The 11,933-nt window shown below is 46.2% G+C and overlaps 1 protein-coding gene across 1 annotated transcript; it reads left to right on the top strand.

The window, feature by feature from the left end:
- The first annotated feature begins 2,199 nt into the window (after nucleotides 1–2,199).
- Nucleotides 2,200–11,512, top strand: ESX1 (ESX homeobox 1). Its single transcript, XM_055727684.1, has 5 exons — nucleotides 2,200–2,299; nucleotides 2,383–2,614; nucleotides 2,692–2,737; nucleotides 8,505–8,791; nucleotides 10,102–11,512. The coding sequence occupies exons 1-5, from the start codon at nucleotides 2,200–2,202 to the stop codon at nucleotides 10,325–10,327; spliced, it is 891 nt and encodes a 296-aa protein (XP_055583659.1). The 3' UTR covers nucleotides 10,328–11,512.
- Nucleotides 11,513–11,933: the final 421 nt, after the last annotated feature.

Genomic DNA, 11,933 nt, shown 5'->3' with positions numbered 1-11,933 from the left:
ATACATGTACAATACTTCCACTAGTTATAGTACACACAACCTCATTACTTGTTAGTAAAAGCAAATATATGTTCAGGTCACTTAAAACCATTGGGAAACACACACGGGACTGTATGTGACCATGGAGAAATTAAGTATATCATTTTGTTTGATCTGTATGGGAAAAAACCCCATCTATTTAACATAAGCTCTTCTGTGTCAGACAGTGTTGAGTTCCTTGGGTTCCCTCAGGCAACAGCCCACACGGCCCAGGGAATTTATGGAGCAGGAAGCCTTTACCCATAACACAGGGTGTGGGTTTTCCTGCAGCATCCAGGTAAACTGCTGGCAGATGGAGACAACTACAGGTTTTCTCTGTCCATTCTGAGTTTAAGGGGTGCACATGCCCAGCCCCCTGCCCCTCCAAAAAGCTACAGCTGGACCTTGTCTTTTCCACACACATCCTGAAAAGGGAAGATGACATCCAAACCCCACTGCTCCGAAATGGCCCCAGCTGAAAACTACAGCCATGCTTAGGGATGCAGGAGTTCAGTTATGGGATGTCTCTCTGCCTTCCTGAGCTCCCATCAGCATTTACCACTATTACATGGCCCTGTGACCTTAGTTCTCCTCTGACAACATGCTTCTACAAACAGAAGGAGGACCTTATAAAGCCAAAAAGAGAAACGGCAGCCTGAGGTTTGAAGCTGAGGGTCAGGATCTGAACAGGACAAAAATCTGGGAAAGGGCAAGAAAACACTAAGTGAAAAACCCCTTTCAATAAACGTTACCCTTGTATAGTCGTCCCTCACAAAGGCAGCCTACTTTTTCAGAACTTAGCATCCGTAACTGCTTTCCCAAAGCTTCTCATGGAAGGTGCTGCAGGAATGGATTCGTGAAGGTATTGCTTCAGGCCAAACAGTTTTTGTAGTGAAAGGAGGAAAGTTGAAGACTGACTCACTGAAGAGCTTTGCAGCAGGGCAGTGAGACAGCAAGGAGGTCTGCCAGGAACCAAAGATAGAAGCATTAAAGCGTTCACACAGCCCCAGAGAGATAAGAGGAGGACAAAAGAAAAAAAAATCTTTTCTTTGTGGACTACAATGCCAGAAGGAAGCAAAATATCATTCAGCCAGACATTTGGTGTAAGACAGGTCACAGATTTGGGCAGCATCTCTGCCTCAACAGCCTTTACGTCTTCAGCTAATATGTAAACCATCCAGCCTGGATGCAAAGACGGACGGAGAACCCAGAACTTCAGCAGCTATGTTGTTTGAAAGGTTAGTTATAAACACACAGATTTTTATATCTGTGTGTCATTGCTAATCTAAATTTGTCTGGCTTTAGCTGTTGGGATTGGGGTTTTTTAAGCCCTTTTCTGCTGCACTCTCTGTAAGGCTCTCTAGAAACCAGCGTTTCATTCTCATCCCCCAAAATCTAGACCTCAGGATCAAGTCATTTTGACATCTAATTTATGTCAGTCGCTAGCAGGGCACCACAGCCAGATCACAGAACTGCTGGAGGTCTCTCTGTGTAGGAAGTAAGTTTCCAGACCCCCCCAGTGAGGAATCGTTGCCGTAACAGCCCCGACAACAGAATTCTAGCAGGAGCGGAATGAAAGGTCTCCAGGCACAAAGGCTCCGTCTCGCATGGGTCTGTGCGTACCGCGGTGCTTGCGGCACCCGGCACGTCGCACCGTCTGCTTCAAACGCTGAATTCAACGAGTTCAAGTTCAGCAGGAGCAACAGGGAGCCCACGGCCCTTCTCCTGCACGAGCCAGCTCCCCCCGCACGCCGTCGGGCTCGGGCGGGCGCTGTCCCGCCTGGCCGCCCCCTCCCCCGCAGCGGCGCGGGGGGCAACGCCAGCCCCGACCCCCCCGCAGCCCCCGACGGGCCGGGCGAGACCCTCCGGCAGCGCGGCGGGCACCGGCACGACGGCAGCGCGGCCGCCCCGGCCCCGCGCCCCCGACGGAGCCCGGACAACGTGCCCGCCCGGCCGGCTGCGGCCCGGGGGCAGGGCCCGGCGGGGGCAGGGCCCGCGAGGGCAGCACCGACGGCCGCCCCTCCGCCCGCCCGGGGGGAGGCAGCGGCGGGCCCGGCCCCAGCGCGTCCCACCCCCGGCCTTGACGCCAGCGCGCTAATGAAATGCTAATGCCGGGGCGCGGAGCCGGGCGCTGCCCGCGCCCATAAAACCCGGCGCGGCGCGGGGGCGCTGCCCGCCGCCATGCAGAGCGCGACCCCCGCCGCCCCGCCGGCGCTGCACCTCCTCACCTCCTACTTCATCGACAGCATCCTGGGCCGGGGCCCCGCGGCGGGGCGGCACGGTGAGGGGCGGCGCGGCGGTGGGGCGGCGGGGGCTCCCCGCCCCTACCCACCCCCCGGTAACTCCCCGCTTCTCTCTCCTCAGGCGAGGAGCGCGCGGCGCCGCCGCGGCCCGGCCGAGCGCGGGGCCCCGCGGAGGAGCCGGTGGCGACGGGGCGGGGGGGGCGGCCGCCCGGCGAGGCTGCGGCGGCGGGCGAGGAAGCGCCGGGCCCGGTGAAGAGGAAGCAGCGGCGGTACCGCACCACGTTCAGCACCTTCCAGCTGGAGGAGCTGGAGCGGGCCTTCCGCAAGTCGCACTACCCCGACGTGTTCACCAGGTAGCGGCCGGCGGCGGCGGGGCGGGCGGGGGCCGGGCCGGGCCGTTAGCGGCGCCTAACGCTGTGCTGCCCCGCAGGGAGGAGCTGGCCGTGCGCCTGGACCTGACGGAGGCCCGTGTGCAGGTGAGTGCCGGGCGCGGGGCTGCCGCCTCCCGGGAGCCGCCGGTGCCTGGGACCGACCCCCGACCCCCCTCCGGGGCCGGGATTAGGAGCCCCCCGGCACAGGGCTCCGGCCGCGCTCCCTCGGCCGGGCGGGGAGCGGAGGGGGCACCCCGGGGAGGGGGCGGCGTCCGTTCCCGACGGCTGCGAAGGACGGAGGAGCGGGGAAGTTACCTCAGTGACGGGAAAGCAGTCGGCGGCTTAGGGACGGTCCCAGGCGGCACCGCACACGCGTTTGCTGCGGGCTCCGTGGGTCTACAGGCAGGTACTGTCCCCTGGGATTTGAGGCTCTAAAACCAGTATTTAAAAAAAAAAAAATCAGTTGGTTTAAGGCAAATGAGGGGTTCTGTGGGGCTTCCCAAGTTATTTACCCAGGCTTCAGGGTAGCTTGCACCCTTTCCTTGCTCTAACTTAGCTCGATAAAACAGTCACACCTCCAAGGGGCCGGGACCGGCGCAGCCACCAGGCACTGCCCGGGAGGAGCCGTCCCGTGGCCTTGCCGGGCTGCGATGGCAGCAGCGCCCGCAGAGCTTCAGCCCACAGAGCAGACGCTGACCACCTCGTAGCCCACAGTTTTCTTAAACGACAAATGACCCCGGCACCTTCTCCTGATTCTAAACTCTCCTATTTAACTTATGATGACTAATGACTCTTAACTCATACCTTTTAAGAAGCAGTTCCTTTAGGTTCATCCCTTGTGTAAGCTAGAACTCCCTTTTTGTACAGAAACATTAGCTTTAAAAGAAAAAAAGTTGTTTCAAAAGGTGTGGAGGCTTTCAAAGTATTTTTAAGCTGGAAATGACAATTGTACTAAATTTGGCTGGCGCTGTGTATCAGATACTGGCAGAACTACTCTGGGTGTGTGCACACTTGTGAAAGACAGAGCTGCGGCTGCTCGGTGTGACAGCCCTGCTTCCTCCTGTGTCGCTCTGTTACTGTTGATGCCAGATCCTTGTTTCTTGTCATATTTCAGTCGCTGGATCTGCGATGGTTCGCGCTAGCTAATGTCTGTAAAGCTCCTGAGCTTTTTAGCTTTCTTCTTGTAATGCACACCATGTTCAGAGAAAGGCCTTAGAAGTATGAATGGTGCTTCATAGCTGGCTCATCGGAGAATACCCAGATGGATTCTGGTGGACTTGAGGAAATCAGGTGTCCTCCCCTCTCCTTACCATCACTAATCACTAAAACCTCTGGTTAGTGAAATACCCCCGATACCTGACAATGGCACATGGCATCTGCCAGCGGGAAGGACATGGGTGAAAAGCTGTTAACTTACCTGTTACCGTCACACTCACTTCATGGAGTACTTGCTCTGTAGGCCATTTGGACCGGGGAAGGAGCGGCGCAATGGTAGGCAGCAAACAGGAGCTCTTCTAATGCTTTATCTGAAAGAAATGGAATTGTCTAGGTTTGGTGGAGTCAAAAAGGAGTTAACAAGCGAAACAGCAGAGTTGATGCATGCCCAGTGGATGGAAGAAACAGCGGAGAGCTGTTCCTTGCACCTCCCTACTCCTTGCCGTATCCTAACACAACTCTCGTGGGCATGAGCCCGCAGTCAGCACGGCTTGCTGAGGGGAGCTTCCAGTGCATAGAGCCTCTGCCGGTGGATGTGTGCTTGTCCTCTGGTAGATGGGGGGCAGCTTAGCCTGGAGGGAAGAGGAGGCTACGATATAGGTGGGGATGTGCTGTACTTACCAAGCTATCTTAATTGCCAAACGCTTGCTTCATATACCCATTCTCACAGTTCCTCTGTATGGTCCTGTGTGAAATTAAGACTTCCCTACCTCTCCCATGGTACCTGACTAAACCAGCTGACATTAAAAGTGGTATCTTTTTATTTACTCACATGTAAACCCAGGAAACTAGTCTTACCAGATGCAATCAGACCATTTCTTCCCCTCCATGTGTTTTCAAATTGAGGTCTCCTTCTCTGGGGAGACCCTTTGTCAGCCAGCTGAAAATGGGTACCAGCCACTACATTGTTCCTCACTCTTGCATTTTGAATCTTACCTGAAAATGAACAAATAATAAGAAAAATTGCCCGTGAATGTATTCTCATCACTTCAAAGAGATCCCCCCTCACCCAGCCCCCATTATTTGCTTGTATAGAAGAAGGGAGATGGCAGCAAGAATCTTTGTATTCCTCCTTCCCTTGGAAAAGGGGTAGTCAGAGTCAGCAAGGTCTTTTCATCATCTGAAGCCGTGTTGGAATGCTCTCCAAATACCATTTGCATCTATTGTTGCCATTCTGCTTCTCATAGTTCATATTTTTAGGGTGGGAGGAAAATAAGAAAAAGTTAAACGAATATTTTATTTTCTTTATGTGAGGAGTGAAACATTACTTGGGTATTTCAGTACCATAAACTGCACCTGTGTTAAAACATTAGCTTTCAAATATAACCGATCTAAGCATCCCTGTCATATTTTCCGATTACGATCCTGTGTTCAGCTACAGTTAGTCACATCTATGTGTCTTTTTATCATTGTTAGCTATTACATCAATTAAATAGGAATCATTTTTAAAGAAAATTACAGCATGAAAGCTATCCAATTTTATATGCTTACCTTTTTCTTTTCAAAAGACCTAAATTTCTTTTCTCAAATACGTGTGGTGCTAGTAGTTACAAAAATATTCTGGGTAATGTTTAGCATACAATTAAAACTTGATGGTTTAAAACTCATCTTTGAGTATTAAGCAATGCATTTTTTCCGAAGTATTTTACCACTGATATTACAGTCATACCATAAAAATCTTAAGACTGGTATAGCAGTTTCTGTTATGTTTAGTTTGGCAGTTTGAACGTGTCTGAAAATAGAGTAAAGGCAAGTTAAGCCTTTTATTGGAAGCAAAGGAAAACTGCTTAACAAAAGGTTCAAGATGACTAATCTGAATGTTAATGACTATAATGTACGTACTAAATTTTGAAAGCTGTTTGTCATGTCAGTGTAAGATATGAGGCATGCCTTTGCTCCTTTTATCACTTGCATTGATGAGTTTGTACCGGTAAGGAACCGAAAGCCAGCTTTTTTCTAAAGGTAATTACTAGATATCTATGCTGGGATTTCCTTCCAGTTTGATAAACGCAAAATCCGAGAGATGACTAAATAAGTTCGGCTGCAAACCCAAAATCACCTGCAATGTTAAAAAAAGTTATTTTGTAGTGAAAGTGCATGTCTTGAGTGAGCAAATAGATTCACTTTAGGACAGACAAAGCACAAAAGCAGACCTCTTGTTTTGCGTTAGGCTTCCTTATGAAGAACAGATTGAAGATCAATGCTAAGATTTAGTAAGGGAAATTAATACCTTTGCAGCATTTGTTTTAGGCTTTCTAGGAAAGGCTTTATCTGCAGCATAAGTTCACTGCCTTTTTAATTGGATTTTATTTTCATAAGAAAACACTTTAACACCTTTGAGTTGGTGGTCTTCTCCTGTCAGATCTCAGCTAAGATGCTTTTACAAGTATTTGGGATTACTGCTTAATAGCAATTTGAAGTCATCTGATCTAAATAAGTTGATTTTTCTTACCAGACCCCTGTGTTGGACTAACACAGGCCAGCGCCGAGCCCTCACTGTCCTGCAGGCATAGCCATCGGGTGTTACACTGGTTCAGATACTCCCTTGTAGTCATCTGATCATTTAAAGCCTGTGGTTGCTGGAGAAGTGGCCAGAGAATGAGTCAGAGCACTCAAGAATTTGAAGTACCAACTTCACAATTTTGATGTTCTGACTTTTCTTCTAAGGGCACCTCCCTCTGCGACTGCCTGTTCAGTCAATTCTGTGTTACGTACATGACCTGAGGGGTACGAATCCCTCCTCCAGGAGGACGGCAACTTCCCAGCATGAAGATAATACGTGCAATGAAAGAACTAGAGCAGTAACTCTTCAGCTGGCTCCCGAGAACCCCACAGCAGTGCTTTGACAGAGTGAATTGTTACTGACATAGGTAGGAATAACATCAAACTCAGGGCAGCAAGGCTGCGGCCCGCCTCAGCCCCCTGGTTTGGGTATCAGCACCCTGCTGTGTGTGGAGGGCTTCCCTTCCACACTTAATGTTATTTAGGTGCCTGAAGGTAAGTCACATCACTGGAAATGGTTACATGGCATGTCTGAGATCAAAGCAAGCAGTGAAGCAGGGGAACCCCCAAAACCTGATTTTTAGGTGTTACACAACAGCAATTTAAAACTTTGAAAACATTTTTTGACTGAAATATAATTGCAGCTACAAAAAGCAAGCATTAAAAAAAAAAACATGCCTCCGTAAAACCTTAGCATCCAAAGATTTTGTCGTAATACAAATTTTTGTAGACTTTTTACTATTTCAGAAATACTAATATCAAAGGAATAACTGTTTTTAGCATATGTTGTAATTTTTTCAAGACATGAATTTTTGCAATTTAATTTTATTATTTTTGTTTGCTTTAGTGGCTTTGCTAGGTTCCAACTGAGAAGTTGTCTACGTTGTGTGGTAAAAGACCTTCATATTTGAAGTTTCCCTTTGTCCTAAATGAGAAGTAAATTTCAGAAAGTCATAATTCCGTGCAGGACAGAAATCTGCCTTTGCAATGACTCTTGTTCCTTGTATTACCACTCTCTGCTAAATACTGAATCCTGATTAGTGCATTCAAGTATTATACATAGAACGTGCTTGCAAGCAGCTCACTAAATTTCAACAGTAGTTACGTACAAGATGGCTGAATCAGATTATGGGCCACAGCTAATGTCTTTCTTCCAAATCCAGATGCAGTTCAGAACCCACCTTCAATGGCCTCCACTGCAGTGGGGGCTAGAAGACCTGAGCAGCTGAGTGCATTCGGATGTTGAGTGTTCAACCTCGGCAGCACCCATTTTTAAATATCCTTGGTTTAGGTCCTCCCTCTCTTATTTTAGAGCTGATGCTCTTCGCTCCTGCCCGCTATCATCCTGGGTCTGAAAGGTTCTGCTCAGTGAATGCTAAAGAATAACAGTGCAAAGAGTCAGTTTTCTGATCTGTAGATTTGATTGACTGAAGTCTTGAAAAGATGTTTAGTGGGCTAAAAGAATGACTAGTCAGGCTTAAGAGGCACTATACCCAACAGCATACACACAAACCCAGTACTAGCTAAAGCCCCTTTGGGAACAGCTCGATACCCTGTCCTAATGCTGTGTTAGTAGATTTTCTAGTTTAGTACTGGCTTTCACTGCAAGTCAGTTAATCACTTTCATGTAACTATATGCTGTTTGCGTTCATGGTAGATAACAAAATCTCATTTTACTTTTGAACCCTCTGTATAAAAATGTATGGTCCAGCTATTGAGATAAAAAGCATATACCATTTGGCCTCATTACTCTAACAGTCACGACTGTTGCTTCCTGAGGTATCTGTATAGAAATAGCCACCTCTGGAGTGGCTTTGTTGAAAATTAATTTTCAGTAAATAACCTGTCAAAGGAAGAATGATAATTTTTAATAACTGATGGAGTACTCGGGTGATAGGTTTATATATTGCAATGGCTTTAAAACCTACAGGACTATTCGGGCAGAGCTAAGGAGTAGTCAAGTTTACAATATTTATAACTGATTTATTTCTTAATAAACCCACTAAGGCATTTATGAATGGATCTTTAATATTAAAGAAGTGGGGTTTGGTATAACAGTAAATGTTTTGCCGCTTGTGTCACTGCATGCAGTAGTAGCTGGTAAGACAAACTGCAGAGTAAGTTCAGCTAATGCCTTTATAATTTCTTATTGAAGGTCTGGTTCCAAAACAGAAGGGCAAAGTGGAGGAAACGTGAAAAAAATGAAATTCTGGGGACTGTTCCAGGAATCTCCTTAACGCACCCACTTGGTCTATTTTTGGATGTTCCACTGAGTCATTCTCCCCTCCTAGATCACACGTGGAGGTCAATGCCTCTCTCGACACTGGCTGTGCCATCCATGTCTCCAGCCTTTAGTTCTTCAACCTTAGGGCCATTTGGCCTCAGCAGCCTTACCTGGACTTCTCTCTTCAGAAATCCTATTTTAAATCCACACTTTGGAAGGTATAGAATTATTTATATTTTTTTCTAAATCTCAAAACTGTTTAAAAATGCTGCATTTTTATTAGTTTGATACTCACATGTTCTCAACAAACATGATCCCATAGGTAAATAAACTTAATAAAACAGAGTTAATTCCTGTATAGGATCACTTGATTAGGAATAACAAGGTTTAGTTTTAAGTCATGCTAGTAAAAACTTAGCATATAGTTGCTCTTTGAAGAACAGTTGTGTATACTTGCTGAAATTTTGGTCTCGCTGAACTCTAGTCTTCACGTAGACTGCTTAATCCAGGCGGCTCCAGCTCCATCGTTATCCTCAGATTGTATGCCGTAAAGATGCAGACAGACATAGCTTGTAGGTGATTTGACAGAATAAAGGTCTTAGACATTTCTTCTCAGGAGACCAGGAGTCTGGCTACGTATGCAAGAGTGGTACAGCTCTAGAGAGACAGAGAAAGAGAGAGATCTTCCTGATTCTTACCTGTCCTACTAAAAGCCAGTCCTTTTCCCTTGGCAGGTGACGTGCTCTCAACACACAGAGCAAGCCCACGGCTGGCCTCTCGTTCATTCTCTGCAGTCAGGCACCTAGAACTCCAGCAGTTCATTTCAGCTGAACCTGCTGTCTGGGCTTTCTTGCTCAGCAACCTGAAATTTATCAGCAAAATGCTGCTGCTGCTCTAGTGCACTCCATAAGATGGGGAATAAAAGCATGTGTGTAATGTGTGTGTTTATATAACTCTACACACCTATTATATGTATATATATATATTAAAAAAAAGAAGATGGCACTCCTCTTGCTGAAATTACAGCCAGTATCATAGTTCCACATTAAGACAGACAAATGCTGCTTTTCATATGGAATAAACTTGGCAGAATGAATTGGCTGCATAAACAGCCACATAAATTAATCTTTATAAGGTGGTTTATTGCTTTCACAGTACAGTCTTTTTTACTGATCTACAGCATCCAAAGTTTGTTTAGAAAGGATTTCACATTGCAAGTTAAGCAAATCGTTGCTGTTCTAGGTACCTGCATGCCATTCTGGCCATCTCATTTATTTCAGTTAAAAGTGTTTGGGGTTTGGGGTTTTTTTTGGGGGGGTGGGAGGGTTGGTTTTTTTAAGGGCAAAACACTATACTGCAAAATAAAACTAAAATACATTCTGGAAAACAAAATGTACATTTGGAATAAATGGGAAAATTTGTCACATTTTTTTTCTAATACTTTGGGTGGGGGAAGCTACAACTCAGTAAGTACTTGTTCTCCAAAACAATTCTTAATTTGGATAATATTGACTTCTTTCAAATACAGGTTTCTCAATGCTTTAAATCCTCTCATGACAACAGCTTCAGTACTAATGAAAGCTCCTGGACCCCCGTCAGACCCTGCTCTTACTGCCTTCACTGATCCAGCAGCAGTTGAAAGGAAAACGTCAAGCATTGCAGCACTAAGACTCAAAGCGAAAGAACATTCAGCACAAATCCCTCAATTAAACCTCATCTCCAGTCTTACAAACACTAACAAAGAACTTTGTTAGGAGCTCTCCCACAGACTACAGCCACGGAGGGGAAAGTGAATGCCTTCTCCAATAAGTAGCTCCCGTTAGAGACACATTTGAAAAAAGAAAGAAAACACACACACACCCCACACACACCCCCTGTAGTTCCTCCATCTTCAGCAACGGACCAAAGGGAAATAACCTTGCAAAAAGTTGGGTTCCTTCCTTACAACGTGAAATCGGGTAGTAAATTGGCTTGTATCGTTTCTGACACTACAGAAATAGAAGCAGGAGCTAGCTCATCTTTATAATTCAGGCTAACATGAATCTGAAGCTTTGAAATCCCCAAACTCACCAGATGCTATTCCAAAGGTTCAGAATTCTTTATAGGAATAACCAGTTTTCTAAGCAATTCTCAACTCCCTTCTCAGGAGGAACTCTTACATGCAGTACTTGAGACGTAAGAATCAGTACACAGTTACTAACTCTGAGACCATGCTTCATGTTGAAGTGCAAGTGCTAGTGAGATCTCGCATTTTAGACAGACTTAGCAGGAATAAGACGGGGACTATTTTCATTATAAGCTTTTGGTTCAGAACTAGGTTTGTACAAAGAGTACCTTGTTTCAAACAGAGGGGGAAAAAAAATGTTTGCTTTATGTTCAGGGTGGCAATGTTTTAATAATTAAAAAAGTTTAACTGTCGTATATGAAAACGGTATCCTGTGAAAGTAGGTTATCAATGTGCAGTAAATGGTGTGTAGTTATCTGTGCATGTATATACATACCAGTAAGTAGCTTGTAGCTGTAAATATGAGGTTGCTGGATACTTTTAGCATGATTACAGGCACATCTTACCAGACCAGTAAGTTAACAGCTCACTTGTACATTTCCAGACATTTCATGCCTTGAATAGATTCAAAATTTAAATGAAAACTCTACGTGAAATGTTCAATTCTTCTTTGGACTGATGTTGGAATGAGTGAAAACAGAGGCCTTCCTTAGGAGTCTCCAGTTCATCAGAAGCCTGGGCTCCCTGGCTGGCCTCAGACGGGTCATTTTAAAGTTTTTGCTGAATTTCCCCATCCAGGAAATGGGACTGAGAACAACTTATCTCATGCAGAGGTCTGATGCTTTAGTGTAAAGTGAGGGTTTAGTATCCTGCTCTTGCAGCTTACAGGCCTACCTCACAGGGCTGTTGTGAGGACCGATTAAACAAACATGACACTGTGTGACTGGTAGAGTTATGCAAGTGCTAATTGTGTCTTAGCAATGACAAAGAAAGGCCAACAGCTGCCTGTGCATGCGGGTTACCTGTCCCACATCTGTAGGGTAGGTCCAAGCAAGCTCTGTTTCTGTGGGTTGATGGGACAACATGAAACTCTTCCATTGATGCTGCCTGGTTCCTCAAGCACTTAGGTTTACACTGAAGAGATGTTGTATATTTTAGAAGTTTCTCAGGGCAGCTCTGTGGCTCCCCTTAAGACGTTTGCAGGGCTAGAGGTCTGAGCGCAGAGCTCCGGATACCTAACTGCTGCTTCTGTAGCCTCCTCTGAGCTTGTACTTGGGTACCTGACCAAGAAGGCAGTTTGCTGGATCAGACAGATCCATTTTCCATCTCCTCTGAAATACTAAAAGCTTTGATTA

Source organism: Falco cherrug, chromosome 15 (genome assembly GCF_023634085.1).
Source record: "Falco cherrug isolate bFalChe1 chromosome 15, bFalChe1.pri, whole genome shotgun sequence".
In the NCBI taxonomy this organism is placed as follows: domain Eukaryota; kingdom Metazoa; phylum Chordata; class Aves; order Falconiformes; family Falconidae; genus Falco; species Falco cherrug.
This window is presented reverse-complemented; position numbering and strand designations above follow the sequence as displayed.

Coding starts and splice junctions, on each gene's coding strand:
- ESX1 (XM_055727684.1), top strand. CDS start 2,200: ATGCAGAGCGCGACCCCCGCCGCCCCGCCGGCGCTGCACCTCCTCACC. Junction 2,300..2,382: donor CCCCGCGGCGGGGCGGCACG/GTGAGGGGCGGC, acceptor CTCTCTCCTCAG/GCGAGGAGCGCGCGGCGCCG. Junction 8,792..10,101: donor TTAAATCCACACTTTGGAAG/GTATAGAATTAT, acceptor TTTCAAATACAG/GTTTCTCAATGCTTTAAATC.